Genomic DNA, 16,590 nt, shown 5'->3' on the forward strand with positions numbered 1-16,590 from the left:
ATGGCCTCCTAATCCCCTTGGATCCTCCCAACTTGAAGACCCCAGACCCTCACACAACTAACGTGCCTCAAGCCTTTAGAGTGGAGCTGTGAGGGAAACTCCACTCAAGCCGAAGGGCCCGACAGCCTTCTAGCATCCTGCCTTTGTTCCCCTCCCAGGCCACCGGAACAGCTGGTAGAAGAGGAAGAACCCATGAATCTCTAGGGTTTCAGAACACATCACCTGCCCATCAGACATGGCTCTCCTCACCTCTGTTGTCAGCCCTGCTCCTGGGTCTGCAGAGATCCTCTGGGCAGGTAGTCAGGTCCAGAACGCAGCCTACCCTGACCGCTACCCCAAGGAACTTGAGAAGGCCACCGGGCATGGGATGGGGACCAGGGAGGACTCTGTGAGGAGGCAGGCTGGGTCTGGGGTCTTCTAGAGCAGACCCGGCCCTCTGCTGTCCAGGCCCCTAGCTGTGGCCTCCATCCCTCAGGACCGCACAAAGGAGGACTGGCTGAAGTGGGCCCACCCATAACCACTATTTCTAACTTGGCCTCAGCCTGGGCGGCCCTTGCCGGGTTCTGGAGGGCTAGAGGAGTGGGAGGAGCCAAGGGCCCCCTATTCCTGAGATCAGGAGAGTTTCCTCCCACCTGCTTCCTCAGATGCCTTTGTGGTAGCACTAGGCCCTGAGAGCCACTCTGAGCTGTGCTCTCCCTGTGCACGAGCAGGCCTCCCGTCTGGTCACTGTCCCACCAGAGGCCACCCTGTGAGGAACCATCTCAGTGCCCTGGTGCAGCAGACAGATGCTCTCTGTGCTTCCTGTCCCAATGGTGCCAAACCTTCATCTCCCTTCAAAAGCACAACACAGTCCCAGGGATGCCTGGGCACTGGCCCCAGTTTGAGCCTTCTATTTCTGGGGTTCCCCCACCTTCAGCTCTGCCCCATGCAGGACTAGCTTAACTGAGGGAGGATAAGGTGGGAGAGTAGACAGACATGGAGAAGGGGAGGCCACCCCAGAAGTCCTCAAGGCTTCTGAGGTCTTGGCCTGGGTCCAAGGAAGAGTATTTGTGTGTATGTGTGTGTGCGCAGGTGTGTGTGTGCGTGTGTGGGGGGGGAGTGTGTGTCTTCTCCAGAACCCAACATACCTTGTGTATGTATGCATGTTTTTATAAAAAAGAAAAAAAATGAAAAAAAAAAACCTTCTGAACAATATATGTTTTATTTGCTTTAAAGTCCTTGTGAGAACGCCTCCTGGATGTTGGTGGGACATCTGGGGTGGTGTGTGCGCCGGACACCCTGCAATGGGCTGAGGAAAGGCTTGGGCCTAGCTCAGACCCTCTGGTCCCTTTCCCGTTCGTGGCTACTGCATGCAGGAAGGAACCACTCTTTTTCACGCTTACCAACCCAGGTGAAAAAGGAGATGAATGTGGCTGAGTCCTACAGACCGGGTCCTGTGGGGTTCAGGGACTTAGTTCGCCAAGAAGGTCATGAAGCAGGTGCGCCTGGGCTTAAGCACTGCCTAGGAGGCCAGTAAAGTCATTGCCTCCTGTATAGGTAGGAGCATCTCTCAGTAAACGGCTCCAGAAGTAGACGTGGTGTCTGGGCCTTCCCTGCTCGGAAGCACCGTGATGTTTTAAGCATGTGCCATGAAGGGCGGGTGAGGCAACAGGCCAGGACACGTCGCACCCAGCGTGCGCAGAGGGAGGTGTCGGTTCCTGCCTTTCTGGTTCTGAGTCTGCCTATCCTGGTCACCATGAACCCTGGATCCCCGTGCAGTCTGGCTGGGGTAGAAGAAAAGATTCCCTTTCCCATCGACCTTGGCCTGGGGGCGGGGGGAGGTGGGATCTGTAGGGGATGCTGAGGCTGTGGGCATTTCAGCCTTGGCTGGGACAAGGCTGGGAGAGCAGAGGAGACCTGAGATAGTGGTCTCCCACTAGCTCAAGAGGAATCAGAGATGGAATGGACTACCTGTTAGCCCCAAGCTTACATTAAGGAGATAATCAGATGGCTGGAGACCCCACCTTGCCCACTCTTGTCCCCCCCCCAAGACCCTCGCCCCCAGAGAAACACCCTGAGGCTGATAAAAATGGCCGCTGTATTTCTGCTAAAGTGACAGTGACACGGGTAAGGCAGGACCCAGGTGGGGAAATAGACGTGCAAAATGACAACCTAAAAGGCTGAATGTGGCAACCCCTGCCCTCCCTCTCCGCTTAGGTAAGGCCTTGGGCCCATGTCCACTCAAAAGAGTTCCTTCAGGAGAGAGACGGTGAGAAGTCAAAGCAGGGGTCTGGTGCAGGGAGAAGGTCCTTGTGGTCAGGGAGGTCTTGTGCAGTGAGGGGGCAAGTGGAGTGCAAAGACTCAGGAGTACAGATGGAGAGTTCCCTCTAGCCCCCACCAGGTTGCCCCCATCCCAAAGCCCTTCTAGGGTGTGTTTCCTGTGGTCCTCAAGTCTAGCCTCTGGTCTACGTGGTCACATGTGTGTGTGTGATACACAGGAATGGTTGCCCGGCTCTAGCACCCTCATGGGAAACAGATTTTGCATGGGGAGGTAGGATGACACACTGGATTCTGCTCAGCTCTGCTGCTTGGGCAAAGAGCCAGTTGTCCATTCTCCAGGGACTCATGAATTTGGCCACCTGACCCTTGAGGACAATAGGGTGGGAGAGCTGGGATGGGATTTGGAGATCTCTATGAGAGATTCCTTACCTGACCCAGCCTTCCCAGGTGCTCCGCCCCCAGCTTCAATGAAGTCTGGGGCAAAAAGGAAGCCTGTCATAGCCTCTGCCACTAGCCACAGGTCCAGACCTCACAATCCTGCCCCCTGATGCCTGGAGCTCATTGTAATGACCCTACTTACAAAGATTCCTCAGAGTGCTAAGAAAATAGATCCATTTGGAAAGCTCTAAGCTGCCCTCTAGTCAGGCTAATGGACAGACTGGTAGTACCCTTATGTCTCCCCCAAAAAGGGGACCAGACAGCTTTCTGGGAAAGTGAACTGGCCCTGCTGTATATACTCTGCCAAGGTTCTGGAGGCCCCAGGGTTTGGGGCAGGCTCACTTGGTGACAGGTCCTGAGGACCCCCAGGCCATAGTGACCTCATCCCCGGGGTCAGAAATCACTGAGGATGCTGATGTCCGCGAAGTCAGCCCGGTAGCGGTGGGCGTAGAGGCTGAGCAGGAAGGCCCACTTGAAGGAGATGAAGCTCCAGACGCAGGAGAGGTAGTAGCTGGTCGGGTCTTTGAGACCTGCAAGGAAGAGGAGGAGCCAGGTGGTCACTTGCGAGATTGGCCCACAGCACCACAGCAGCCACAAGGCCGGGACCAGCAGGTGGCACAGGCTTAGGGTACCCCTGCAGCTGCAGTCACAAAGCTGGGGGCATGGAAGGAGGTCAGAGTTGGCCAGCAGGTCTGTGCCACCCGCTCAGCTTTGTGTCATGCAACCAGGCCACTCACTCCCAAGCTACGTCAGACAGGGGACAGCCTCGGCTATTTCTTACCACAACCACCAGGGGGTGCTGCCCTCCTGGGGTGAGGCAGAGGTGAAAGTACTCCCCCCCACCCCCCAACTCTGGATGTTGCTGCCCCCAACACTTCAGAACAGCCTGGAATCCATATACCTGGAGGAGGCAGGAACAGTAGGGAACCCCAGCAGGGGAGGTCAAGTGATCCATGCAGCCCTTGCAGAAAGTATATTCCCCGGGGCTCCCTACCCCCAGGCCCTCTCCCTTCCTCCTCTCCCTGGAGGGTCCTCACTCTGGTGCTGGGTGATGGCCAGCGTCAGGAAGGTGCAGAAGGCAGAGACGGACCCGGCTGAGAAGAGAACACCCACGAAGAAGAAGCCACGCAGCCCTTTGAGCCAGGTCCTCCAGTAATCCTGCATGTACATCACGTGAGTCACCAACACCCACAGAGCCAGGACACCTGCGGGGACAGACTCAGTCAGCAGGGCCTGGCCCGTCACCTGGCCTCTAGCCCGGGGGCTCCACACTAGGGCCCTTGAAGTCCACTAGGCCAGCTCTACCCTAATGATGACACTGTCCTGAGACTGGCCCTCATGACAGTGACGTGCTATCCATGAGATGTTATGTTACCACTTGAACATGGAAGCATGAGAATGTAGCTGCCCTCCAGAGAGCCAGGCATTAAAGCGATCTGTGGAGAACAAAACCACGCCGGTCTTTGTAATTTGTATTTTCACCAACTTTTCCTTTCTTCTTCCTCCTCCTCTTCTACTTCTTTTGCAAGAAACAAGGGCTGTTTTTTTTGTTTGTTTTTTTCCTTTTGGTGTTTTGAGAATGGATTTTTTTGTGTGTAGCCTTGGCTGTCCTGGAACTAGTTCTGCAGACCAGGCTGGCCTCAAACTGCCTCTGCCTCCCAAGGGCTGGGATTAAAGGCAAGCACCACCACATCCAGGTTGAAAATACTGTTAGCTAGGCTGTGGTGGTACACACTTTAATCCCAGCCCTTGGGCTTAAAGGCAGGTGGATCTCTGAGTTGGAGGTCAGCCTGGCCTACAGAGAAAGTTCCAGGACAGCCAGGGCTACACAGAGAGACCCTGTCTTGAAAACAAAACAACAAAAACAACCCAACTATGTTAAATGTTCTCATTTGCAGTATCTAATGAGGCACATGTCCATACACAGAATCCACGTAAAAAGGATTTGTTTGACTGAGAATTTTACATATAGATTTCCTAGTGTCCATTTCCTAGTGCCACAGAGGTGGCAAAGAATGCCCACTCCCACAGTCCTCCTCTGTCTGGTCCTCGGGACCACACCCTCTGGCTCCTGTAGCCGAGCTCTTCGGCATCAGGGGCTGTTCTGAACTCTGCACTGGTCTTGCAGAAACAGGAAGCCCTGTCATGAGGCCCCCAGGGCCACCTGGCACCCACGTGGCCTACATGCTTTGGTCTAGGCCTCCTACCATTCTTCCAGTGTATGGCAAAGGGCAGGCTAGCATCCCAAACCCTTCTGGGCATGCCCTCTGGGCCTGGCAGGCACATCTCCTTGGATGCCAGCTGCTCTCAGTCAATACAATAGAATACAATACAACCCTCAGTGCCAGGCGCTGCCTGCTAGTGCAGTTCAAAAAAAAAAAAAAAAGGAACAAATACCAGTGCCGTTGGCAAGGACCTAGAGAAGGCTGTGGGCCCAGGCAAAGGAAGAATGAGGGCAGAAAGACTGCCAGCTGTAAGCTCTCAGGACAGCCATGGATGGGTTGCAGGCAGGCCTCTCACACTGCTGCATCCAGGAGATGAGAGCCCCTTCAAACCATCAGCTGCATACAGCACAAGTGCTGTGACCTCTCAGAGGGACAGACATCTGTCTGGCTGTGAAGGAGGTTGTAGCAGGGATACAGAGAAGCAGAGGGACCCTTAGACAGCCTCCAGGCATCATATTTCTTAGGCTGGGAAAGGAGTACAGATGTTTTTTAAATTGCTTCTCCTCTTGACATGCCTGAAATGTTTTAAACTTTTTTTTTTAAGTTATGAGGCATGGAGTGGGGGTGGCAAGCAGAGAAATCTAGTTATCACGGGGCTATGATGACTAGCTTAATTATCACAATCAGGGCAAAAACCAAACTGGGATAACACAAACCAGGAGGCTTAGGACAAGGCACCGTTGTGTCCTGGTGCCTTGGTGCTGCCAAATGTGAAAAAGGACGAGCCCTGAGGTTCTGCCGGTCTGGACAAGCAAGAAATCCGGGGCTCCTTCTTGGGTGGGCATGAGCCCACCAACCCACCCACCTTACCCTGCTTTCCCCACCTACTAATCTGACACCCACCCACCTTCTGCCATCACCATCCTTTCGGTTCAGCCTGAGCTGGCCCTCAGGCTTCCTCCTTGGAATGGGTTCCCATTACCTCTGAGTTCTGAGTGGGTGAAAACAGGCCTCCATCTCGATCTCAGTAGGAAGCCTCAAGAGCCAGAGGAAGCCCAAATACTAATCTCGGCTTCACCCTTCATGAGCTGTTTTTTTTTTTTCCAGCAACATCCAAGGATGTTTCCCTGTCCCTCTTCAAGTTTCCACCTGCAGAGACTTAGCTGGTTTCTCTTATTAAGGTGTTGAGGGCACCCCTAAACACAGGGCACTGCAAACATGGCGTGCTTTACCCTAAGGAAATGCACATGGTTTCTTTCCTTTTCTTTCTTTCTTTCCTTCCTTCCTTTCTTTCCTTTTTGTTTTTGAGTTAGGGTTTCTCTGTGTGGTCCTGGATGTCCTGGACTTGCTTTGTATACCAGATTGGCCTCAAACTCACAGAGATCTGCCTGCCACTGCCTCCTGAGTGCTGGGATTGCAGGCGGGCTGCACAGTTTCTTAAAGGGCTTTTGTCACTGAGCATTTTGGGGACAATCCAGTTCCTTCCCGTGACTTGTCCTCTCTCCTCACACAGTGGGTGCAGAAACTGAGTGCTGAGCTCCTGTCCCACTTGAAGATTCTGGAAGCCAGCTTAGGAGGGAAAAGACAGTCAGAGCAGCTCCTCTGTGACTAAGCAATTTCGGGGTTAGAAAATGCTGAACTAGGAAGTATAAAGATGTCTCAGACCACCAGCATGACCTAGGGGTTCCCCCAAATGCTCACTCCCCCACCATTAGCCCAGAAGTGCTGAGCAGGAAGAGAAGGAAGAGGGTGGCTCAAGGTGCTTCCCCTGAACCCAGCTCCAGCCCTGTACTCCAGCCTCCTCTAGGCAAACATGCTAAGGCTGGAGGCCTCCTCCCACCCTAGTCCCCCTTGGAGAGATGCTTCATCCACAAGTGGTCACCGAGGTCCCTTCCTGGCCCTCTCCTATACTCCTGTAGGAAGCAATTCTACCCTATGTTTCTGTTCCCTTTCCTAGGATACTCAAGGGTCCAGGGTGCCTGGTCTAATAACACGGGCAGTATGGACAAGTCCCCAGCCCTGCCTGTCTACAGGAGCAAGCTAACCTTAGCCTGGCTCCACTCTACCTACGCTGAGGCTAGACCTGCCTACCCTCTGGGTTCACAGGCTTGGTTAGGGAAAGCACTTCCAGCCACTGGGCCAGATGAGGAGCTAGGAGACAGCAAAGGGAGACTATGGAGTAAATACAGGCAGACCTGTGGCTCTGCTCTGAGGACAAAGGAGACCCAGGGCGGGCGGCCAGAGTCCTCTGGATCAAAGCTCAGCTGTGAAGAATACAGTTGTTTGGATGTGAGGGAACAAGTGTTCCACCTTCCATGGTTTTCTGGACACAGGGCAAGTGTGTTAGCTGGGGCTCTCAGTGGAGAGCCAGAGTGGGGTTCCAATGAGGCCTCTCCGGTGAACCCATATTTTTTATTTTTTTTTTGGACTACTGCCTTTTTGCAAAGTCACTTCCTCCCAGATTCCCGCCAGGATAAGCATGAGTCCTCACCCTAAGTGCTCCAGCAGCCAGCGTACCCAACGGCCACAACTGACCAACACAGCAAGAACCCCACCGAGATGGACCTCAGTGACTCAGCAATTTCTGGGTTGCAAAATGCTGAGTCAGAAGCGGAATGCTCAAAAGTCAGAAACCTGCTGACATTCCACCCCAGAAGAGGAAGAAGGGTGACTGGCCTCGGACCCCCTGCTGCAACCCGTGCTGGGTGGGGAGAGAGTGTGACCAGTGTGACCGTGGCTTGGTAACTCTTCACCTACCAGCCACTATCACCAAGCAGTTTTGGCTCCTCCACAACCACCTCTGGTTGCCAAAGTCCAGGCTAGCTGGGAGATTTGCGTTCCTGGTCCAGCTAACTGCTGCCAAGTAAGCGCCATCCCTGACGGCAGCTTCACAGCCAGCCTGCCTCTGGCCAGGCCAGGCCGGCAAGGAAAGAACAGGCATAGAATGGGTCAGAGGGAGGGGCCTCCTGGAGTGGGGGCTGGAACCCTTTCTCTGCTGTCTGTTTGTTTGGTGGCTGTTCTGTAGACTAGGCTGGCCTCAAACTCAGCGATCAGCCAGCCTCTGCCTCCAGAGGGCTGGGATTAAAGGCTTGCGCCTCCACCACCTCCAGGCAATAAACTGCTAGACACAAAGCTGGGGAGAGTAGCACACAGCACTGACCACCTGGAGGGGAGTCAGCCTTGTCTCCTCGCAGAAGGGAAGCTGGAGCTGTGCCTCACACAGCTAGGGACTGATAACCTCCAGTCCCATGTCTTACTCAACACAGTCAGCTGATCCCAGGGAGCCCTTCCTTCTTCCTGCAACCCGAGAGTTCATCTCAAGCCTCAACATCCAGCCACAGGCCCTGGCAGTGCCCTCCAATAGGAAGTGTGGAAGAGGCCAGTAGAGGGGAAAGGCGCTATACACGAACTGGCTAGCAGCGCTGGCTGTCCAGGAGGGCCACCATTCAGGCTGGAGAACTCCCAGCCGGGGCGGCAAACTGAACGTTCTTGGTGAGCCCAGTGCCTCGCTTGGCATGGCTTAGGTTTAGGAGCCTGGCATGCCCGCTGATAAGGCAGGAGGCCCACCTGTGGCTCCCTCTCCAGGATGGCTCTCAGGCAGTGGCAACATGCATTAGTTATGTTGTTGTTTTTAGTCTTCCAGAAAGGGTTTCTCTGTGTAGCCTTGGCTATTCTGGAACTCACTCTGCAGACCAGGCTGGCCTTGAACTCAGAGATCCACGTGCCTCTGCCTCTCAAGTACTGGGACTAAAGGCGTGCACCACCGCCACTCTTCACCGCATGAATTCTTTTTAGTTATTCCATTTGTACATCTTTTGGCCAAAGATTTCAGTCCTAGAATAAGATCTCTGTATATCAAAGTGTTATCTTTACACACACTGTCCCCATACAAATTATTTCAGGTGTACAATTTAATTTTTTTCTTCTTCGTCTTCTTTTTTCTGAGACAGCGTTTCTCTGTGTAGCCCTGGCTATCCTGATTTGTAGACCAGGCTGGCCTTGAACTCACAGAGATCCACCTGCCCCTGCCTCCCAAGTGCTGGGATTATAGGCGTGTGCCACTGAGCCCAGCTCGGGTTAATTTTCTTAGTAAGACTTTTAGTATCTTTAGTATGCTTAATCTGAATCCTTCTGAGTTCTGTGGAGATCAGGTCGGCCAGGCTTTCAAGGCTGAGCCATTTTGGGAGCCTGGCTGTTGTAATCCCAGACAAATTATTTTTGCACCCTAAGCCTCGATTTTTTTTTCTAACTGTAAAATGGGCACAATAATGCCTCCTTCAGAGGACAACAATAAAGATCAGGGAGTAGATTGCTCAGCGCAGCATAAAGTATTAAATTATGCCAAAAATTACATTTGCCCTTCACATGGAGAGATTAAACAGCGTGACCAAGGTACAGGTACGCTGTGACCACCTCCTGTTACCTCAGTGATTAGCAGATCCACACTGGTTCCAACCAGAGCAGGTGGACGCGGGTGCAAAGGAATTGTCCAGTAACAGAGCCTCCAGGGCACAGACCTGGTCTCCGCTGAGGGCCTCTGGGGCTGGAAGGGGCTGGTTGATGGGTTTCCCCACGAACCCCCACTTATTGTAAGAGACGCGGGAATCCCGCAGGAACAGCGTGTGTGTTGCAGGAGCGAGGGTGGCCAGGGGGGTGGGCGCGCAGAGGACGCTGTAGTGGCCACTGGGCGGAGGGTACATCAACAGGGGGCTAGGACGCGACAGCCACGGCGCGGCGGAGCTGGACGAACGAACGACAGAGCCGAGCTGTCGGCAGGCCCCCTAGGTCGCGCCGCGTTCGTTGGGCATCGGGTCCCAGAGGCCCTGGCAATGCCCAGCAACCCGGGCCTGCGCTGCCACTGTCCTCTTCGGGGTAAACAACCTTCCCGCCCCGAGGCAGCGCCGCCCCAGCCGCCGCGCGCAGCAGCTGACAGCGTCCCCCATCCCCGCGCGCCCCGATCGCCCCGCGATCCCCCGGGATACCTGCGAGACCCCCCATTGCCGCAGTGCCCGGCTGGCGGTAGACCAGCGTCCAGACGAAGAAGATGGAGAAGCCGGACACCGAACCGAAGCCGGAGTAGGCGGCGCGGAGGCCGAGCTGCCGCCGGGACGGGGCCATGGGGGCAGCGGAGGAGCAGCGCCGCCGACTCGCAGGTGCAGGGCCCGAGCTGGAGCCCCAGCCCCAGCCCGAGCCGGAGCCTGAGCCGCTGGCGCCCGGCGCTCCGCCCCCAGCCCGCCCCCGGTGCCGGCGGCACAGCGCCCTCCCCGGCCGGAGGCCGCTCGGGACGCACACGTGACCCGCACAACCGCGGCTTGGCCTAGGCCGGCGACCCCTGGGGGAACGGCAGGGTTCTGAGCTCATCCCCAGACTCCGTCCAGCTACCTGGCGGGTCCTTGGCGGGCCTGGAAATAGGTCTTTACCCGAGCCAGCTGCAAGGACTGCTTCTTAATTAAAAAAAAAAAAAAAAAAAAAAAAGAGAGCGAGAGAGATAGGGTCTCTCTATGTAGCCTTGGCTGTCTTGGAATTCCATATGTAGACCAGGGTGGCTTGGGACTCGTGGAGACCCACCTGGCTCTTCCTCCTGAGTTCCGGGATTAAATTTTGAATAAAGAAACTCAAACGCACATGAAATTTCTAATTAATATAATAGAAACTAGCTAGGTGTGGTTGATGGCACCCACCTGTAATCCTGGCACTTAGGAAGTGGCTAAGGCACACAGAGACTGTTTCAGGACACACACAGCCTGGGGAACTGCTTTGGTTCCCTGAGTCCTCCAAAATTAAAGAAGAAAAAAAAATTGAAAATCTAAAATAATACAACATACAATCAATTAATATATTAATTCTTTCTACCAGCCAGAGCCAGGTACTGGTGGCGCTCGCCTTTAAATCCCAGCACTCACTAGTCAGAGGCAGGTGGATCGCTGTGAGTTCCAGGCCAGCCAGGGCTACACAGAGAAACCCTGTCTCCAAAAACAATAAAGAAAAGGATTCTTTCTACCCATACTACCAACCACTGGGTTCCCTCTCAAGAGTTATACGCACCACACCCCACACAACCTTGTAGCCCCCAACACCTTCTTCTCACTGGCTGCTTCCCTCTCATTTTCACTATCCTCACCCCACAATTCCTTGCGAGCTTGTCCCAGCCTCTGCAGTGTATCCACGGCAGAACTGTGCCGTGTTCCCACTTGCTCAGCTCCCTAAGTCTGGAGGGCTGACAGGGGAAGTCAAAGCAGAAGCCGGCTTCTGCACTCCAGGACCCAGAGTCCTGTGGCAGAGCCAGCCACACTGCCATCGACCACAGCCTAAGTACCGTGTGTTCCTTGCACTCCTTTCCCCTCGCTAGGGTAACAACTGCTACAAATGTCTGAAGCAACAGAAATGTATTATAGTCCAAGAGTCAAGCTTCCGGATCCAAATAGAAGCGTCCTTGCTCTAAAGAGCGAGGCGACTCCAGGGCTGCCTCCGCAGGGAGGCTGTAGGAGCAGCTGTTTGCCTGCCACTGCCGCTTCCAGACAGGCTGAGACCCCTCCAGGCCCCTTCCTCCCTCTTTCTCCCATAAGGAGCACAGTAATCCAGGATAACCCCACCACCACCACCATCACCTCAAGATCCTCAACTCCCTTCCTTCAGCAAAACTCATCAGGTAAGGCACTCGGAGCTTGCAGGGACTCCAGATGTAGACATCTTGAGGTCTGTTGCTCTGCCCGACTCACCCTTCTAGAATATCAGCTCCGGGAGCATCGAGGGTGCCGGTTTCACCAACACCGACACCTAGCTGCGAGTCAGGAACCCAAGCCCCCTTAGTAAACGTCTCTTGGACAGATGGCTGTGGATGACTGAGGCAAGCATTAAATACCAACCAAGGATGACACAAACTGTCTAAGGGGTGTAGAGCAGTTACCTGCCCTTGAAATAATCTGAGGGGAGTGGGAACATCTTTACAAATATCCGTATTAATCCTGGGGCCACTCTTGCTTTTTCAAATTTTAATGTTGAAGTGGTTTTTGTGTGTTTTGGTTGGTTGGTTTGGGTTCCTTTTGAATTTTGAGACAAGGTCTCGCCGGGCAGCTGAGGCTGGGTTTGGCAATGCTTTGTAGCTGAGGCTGGCTTCAAAGTCAAGATCCTCCGGCCTTGACGGGGCTAAAGAACCACCACACCTGGCTTGGAGTGTATTTTTAACAGGGGATGATTCTGATGTACAAGTTCATTCCAACCATCTTTTGGGTGGCATGTGGAGATTGAAATGCCAGTCATCCGAGGAAAAGAACCCTGAGGTCCGGAGCACTGCCGTAGATAGCCTCAGGCCAAATACCCTAGGCATTGGAAGCAATATGCTTGAAGCCAGACTTGAGGGAATCATGCATAGCTGAATGTTCTGGAACTGGTGACCAATTTTTTGTTTTTAAGCTGCACTGTTGGATTTGAGAGGGAGTGGTGGGTTTTGAGCTTGGAAGGACTATACTGCAGGACCTTGCAGCTCCTACCTCCCTCTTCCTCACAGCCCGGAGTGACTGTGTTCTAGACATATCCCCTGGCGGTGTCGTGATGGGGGGCACTGCCTGGGGAAATCAAGAAGCACAGAGATCAGGGGACATGGCCTTCCCACTTCAGCACAGTGCTTACTGTGTCTGTAAAATGGAGACAGCCACCTTGCCCACTTCCAAAAATTCTGAGGAGCAGTTGGACGTTTGGCCGACTTCCTGGCACACCATGAGTTCTCAGTAAAAGCCAGAAAGTGTAATTAGTGGTAGCTGAATGCCGCCCTTGCAAGGGCTGGATCAGGCGGAGACTGAAGGGAAAGAGGGACCTGATTCTAGAGATTTTAAGTCATTTTAACCTAAAAAGTTAGGTGTTCTTGCATTCACATGGTGGATGGAAAAGAAGAGCACATAAGGCCCGGAGCATGTTGAGTAGCTTGTGTGGGGAGTGGGGTTGTGCAGGAAAATGACAAGGATGATGATGTAACAACCTCCTAGGGCCCCAGCGATACAAAGGAGACAAGGCTTGGCTGAAATGTACGTGTATCCAGGAAAACGTGGGGAAAGCAGGGAGCTGTTGAAAGGGCTGGAGGCTGGTAGAGTCACACCTCACAGGTCACAGGCCAGCCTCCTAACAGCTGAAGGCTACCTAAAATAAACTTTCAGCCACTAAGAAAACAGTCTCTATCTGTGCTATGCAACGTGGGCCCTAGTCACACATGGCCTTTGCATGATGGGTATAAGGCTAGTTTGGTCACTGAGCTGAGTTTTTACTTATGTCTCATTTTAATTAAAATAGCTTCATATGGGTAAGTGGTCACAATTTTAGACAGCACAGCTTGAAACCCTCAGGACTCCTGTTGTTCCATGCATCTAGAGGAAATGATGACCCGTCCCAGGCCTGTCATAAACACTCAGAGGTTAAGGAGCTCAGTACAGTAATGCAGCAAGTTATTAATGCTATGGCAGAACTGTCTATTGTCAATGTTAAAAAAGGCCACATGACATGAGCCATATGTGACTTGAAGAGATAAGTTAGACTGTCATATCTAGATTATAAAAATTTTTTTAGATTTAATTTATTTATTATTTATACGTTATTCTGCCTGCATTGTGTGCCTGCACACCAGAAGAGGGCACCAGATCTAATTATAGATGGTAGTGAGCCACCATGCAGTTGCTGAGAATTGAACTCAAGACCTTTAGGAAGAACAGAGAGTGCTCGTAACTCCTGAGCCATCTCTCCAGCCCCCCAAAAAACTTGTTGTGGAGGGAAAATACTTGCATGGCTATTTTTAGTGGTGTGCTGGCTAGTTTTATGTCAACTTGTCACAGCTAGAGGGACACTCAGTTGAGAAAATGTTTCTGAAAGATAAGGCTGGGTAGTGGTGGCACACATCTTTAATCCCAGCAATCAGGAAGCAGAGGCAGGCAGCTCTCCAAGTTCAAGACCAGCCTTGTGTACAGATCGAGATCCAGGACTACACCAAGACACCCTGTCTTGGAAAAAGAAAAGATCCAGGTGTAGGGCATTTTCTTGATTGATGACAGAGGACCCAGCCCATTGTGGGTGGGGCCGAACCTGGACTGGTGGTTCTGGGTTCTGTAAGAAATCAGTGTGAGCCATGATGAGCAAGCCAGGCCCTGGGTGGCACTTAGACTTCTGTTCCTCTGGATCAAGATGTAGAGCTCAGCTCTATCTCCAGCACTGTGTCTGCCTGCATGCCGCCATGTTTCCCGCTGTGATGTTAATGGACTGAACCTCTGAACCTGTAAACCAGCCCTAATTAAATGTTTTCCTTTATAAATAAAGGCAATCATTGCAGCTGGCTTGGGTAAAGGCATATTGCCAGGCCCACTGAGGCTCTTCTATCCTGACCCTCTGGGAAGATGCACCTGAGTTGAATCAATACCATGGATTCTTGAGCAATGACTTGCAGGCAGAAACAGCACATGCCTTTTTGAGGTAAGACTCATAATAAAAATCTCCTACATGTCCTGAATTCTCTCCTATTGAAAGACCAAAGAATTAAAAATTAGTTTTTTGGGTTATTGAATTAAAGTTTAAAGCATAATCTGAACTAAGGCTAGACAGGTAGAGACGTGTCCAGCCACCTGGGGGGAGGAACCAGCCATACTGCATTCTTTTCCTGCCCACTAGAGATACAGTTGCTAGGAACCAGCCCAGATGACCCCCCTCCCCTGGGACAGCCTAACAAGGGAAGCCAAGCTGTTAATGGTTTTGGGGCCTCCCTACAGCCAATCAGATCAAAATGCAACATCCCCTTTTATGTTTCAACCAATAGACACTTGCCAGGCAGGAATTCCCCTGCGTTGGGCATGCTTGAAGGGACTGGAATCTTTAAATCAACCACCTACCCTGAGCACGAGGCACTCTACTCTCAACAGCTGTGGTGGTGAGAGTGCGAGCCCAAGCTATAGCTTGTAATAAAAAGATCCTCGTGTGTTTTGCAACGGACTCGACTCCTGGTGGTCTCTTGGGGCTGTCTCACGATCTAGGCATAACATCGTTGTGCTGTAGGTCAGGAATAAATGAATGGGGCAGAGGCAGCCAGTCCCTCTGCCTCCCCAGGTCTTCACTGGACCCTAACGAAGAGTGTGTGGTGCAACCTTATTGGGCTACGCCCCTGAGATCTGGGGGTTGCTTTTAACACCGGCCCTATCATCGTTCCACTTGAGGCCATCTAAAGAACACTTGTCTTGACCACCAGTCTCTAAAGTCACTTTTGAACTTTTGCACTAATGTTAGTAACTCCCTTTTGCAGACATCCTGCCTCCTAAGAAATTCCTTCCTCCCCCCTCCCTGAAAGGAACATTCCAGACATTTTTCTTCCTCCACAGTGCTAGGGCTACACCCACTGAGCTATCTTCCAGGCAACTGAGTTAACTGATCTTATAAGGGCTTCCTCTCCCTGATTTCTCACAGAGGAACCTCTGATGTTCCTTAAGGGACATTCTAGTTTCCTGAGGCCCCACAACTAAATCTAGGTGTTACTCACCAGGCTCCCTTCTCCCTTGCCCCCTCGTGCGGTCTAGCTGAATCTAGTAAATCCAGCAAATCTGATTGAATCTACCCTGTCCTCTGCATCTCTATGCCACCATCATCACCACCTTCCGCAGCCTCCTAACTGACCCCAGTTTGCTCATTTCCTTCGAATCCTGTTTCTGCCCAGCAGCGCAATATGGCAATCGCAGCTTCAATCTTTGCATAGCTTGTAAGAGAATTGACTAACACTTTGCCAGCTCCTGCTAGCCCCACTTTCTTACTGAGGTTTCTTAAATGTGTCGTTTGTTCCTAGCCTGTAGCCTTTGTGTTGTGTGTCCAGAAAGCTCTTTGAATGCTCCTAAGATTGGTTTGCCATTGTTCTGAAGAACTAGCCTGCCTCCATCACAGGCTAAAGCCATCTTACAGTAAAGATAAACTAGGTTCATTCCTGCTTATGATTAAACCTCTGTTTCTCAAGGATTGGGCTATACCCCACCTATAACTTTAACTACAAATGGTTCTGTACTGTCTGTCCCAGGAATGGCAATTATTTCTTTGTTTCAAAAAGTTGTTATAACCATCTTGCAAACCTCTCTTTGTTTCAAAAGGTTGTATGACCACCTATTGTAGAAGGAATATATTGTGTATTGTATGTTTGTAGCACCTGTCAATAATGAATCTCGTGGCCTATAGCTGAGGCAGGAAATAAGAGGTGGTGCATTCACCAGGCAGAAAGGATTCTGTGATAGAGCCATGTGTAGGAAGATTCAACTATGGAGATGTGAGGTGGATGGACACATGGTGCCTGAGCTCCAGTAACCAGCCACGTGACAGAATGTAGATTAGAATAAGTGGATTATTTTAAGTTATAACTAGTCAGAGAAGAGCCTAGTTATATGGCCCAGGTATTTGTATAATATTTAGTGAGTTTCATGAGTCGTTATTCCAGGAGCCTGGGCTCGGGAGGAAGAGCCACCTACTACAACCTATGACTACCTTGTAGTGGAAGTTTTGGTTATGATTTATAAATATGTTTTTGTTGTAATCCCAAGTGTGGGCTGTAGGAATCCGCAGCTTTGTGAGAAGGCACACAATCCTTGTCATCTTGGAAACTGCCTCATGCATGGGGCATTGCTTTTTTGCCAGTTGAAAAAAAAACATCCTGGTCCCGACTCTGAGAAGATATAAATAGGAGGCCAGAGAGAAAGAGTGCTTTGATTTGAGATGCTCCTAGAGA

General features: G+C 52.0%; 2 protein-coding genes across 10 annotated transcripts in view; one reads left to right on the forward strand and one right to left on the reverse strand.

Annotated features, from left to right (window-relative positions):
• Hdac7 (histone deacetylase 7) overlaps positions 1 to 2,731 on the forward strand; it is a 37,641-nt gene extending 34,910 nt beyond the window's left edge. For all 8 annotated transcript variants that reach the window (XM_060388707.1, XM_060388710.1, XM_060388708.1 and 5 more), the window contains one exon: positions 159 to 2,731. In XM_060388707.1, coding sequence (XP_060244690.1) covers positions 159 to 204 — 46 coding nt within the window. In that variant the 3' untranslated portion in view covers positions 205 to 2,731. The remainder of the gene's footprint in view (positions 1 to 158) is intronic.
• Positions 2,061 to 10,103, reverse strand: Slc48a1 (solute carrier family 48 member 1). 2 transcript variants are annotated; one of them, XM_021632825.2, is made up of 3 exons: positions 9,845 to 10,088; positions 3,735 to 3,902; positions 2,061 to 3,227 (listed from the first exon to the last, which is right to left on the reverse strand). In XM_021632825.2, the coding sequence occupies exons 1-3, from the start codon at positions 9,978 to 9,980 to the stop codon at positions 3,091 to 3,093; spliced, it is 441 nt and encodes a 146-aa protein (XP_021488500.1). In that variant the 5' UTR covers positions 9,981 to 10,088; the 3' UTR covers positions 2,061 to 3,090. The 2 variants fall into 2 exon arrangements, with proteins under 2 accessions (XP_021488500.1, XP_060244696.1); XM_060388713.1 differs by having other exon boundaries at positions 3,015 to 3,227; positions 3,788 to 3,902; positions 9,845 to 10,103.
• Between the last annotated feature and the right edge of the window lie 6,487 nt (positions 10,104 to 16,590).

This window comes from Meriones unguiculatus, chromosome 8 (genome assembly GCF_030254825.1).
Source record: "Meriones unguiculatus strain TT.TT164.6M chromosome 8, Bangor_MerUng_6.1, whole genome shotgun sequence".
Lineage (NCBI taxonomy): Eukaryota > Metazoa > Chordata > Mammalia > Rodentia > Muridae > Meriones > Meriones unguiculatus.

Coding starts and splice junctions, on each gene's coding strand:
- Slc48a1 (XM_021632825.2), bottom strand. CDS start 9,980: ATGGCCCCGTCCCGGCGGCAGCTCGGCCTCCGCGCCGCCTACTCCGGC. Junction 3,903..9,844: donor GGCAATGGGGGGTCTCGCAG/GTATCCCGGGGG, acceptor CTGTCCCCGCAG/GTGTCCTGGCTCTGTGGGTG. Junction 3,228..3,734: donor GGCCATCACCCAGCACCAGA/GTGAGGACCCTC, acceptor TCTTCCTTGCAG/GTCTCAAAGACCCGACCAGC.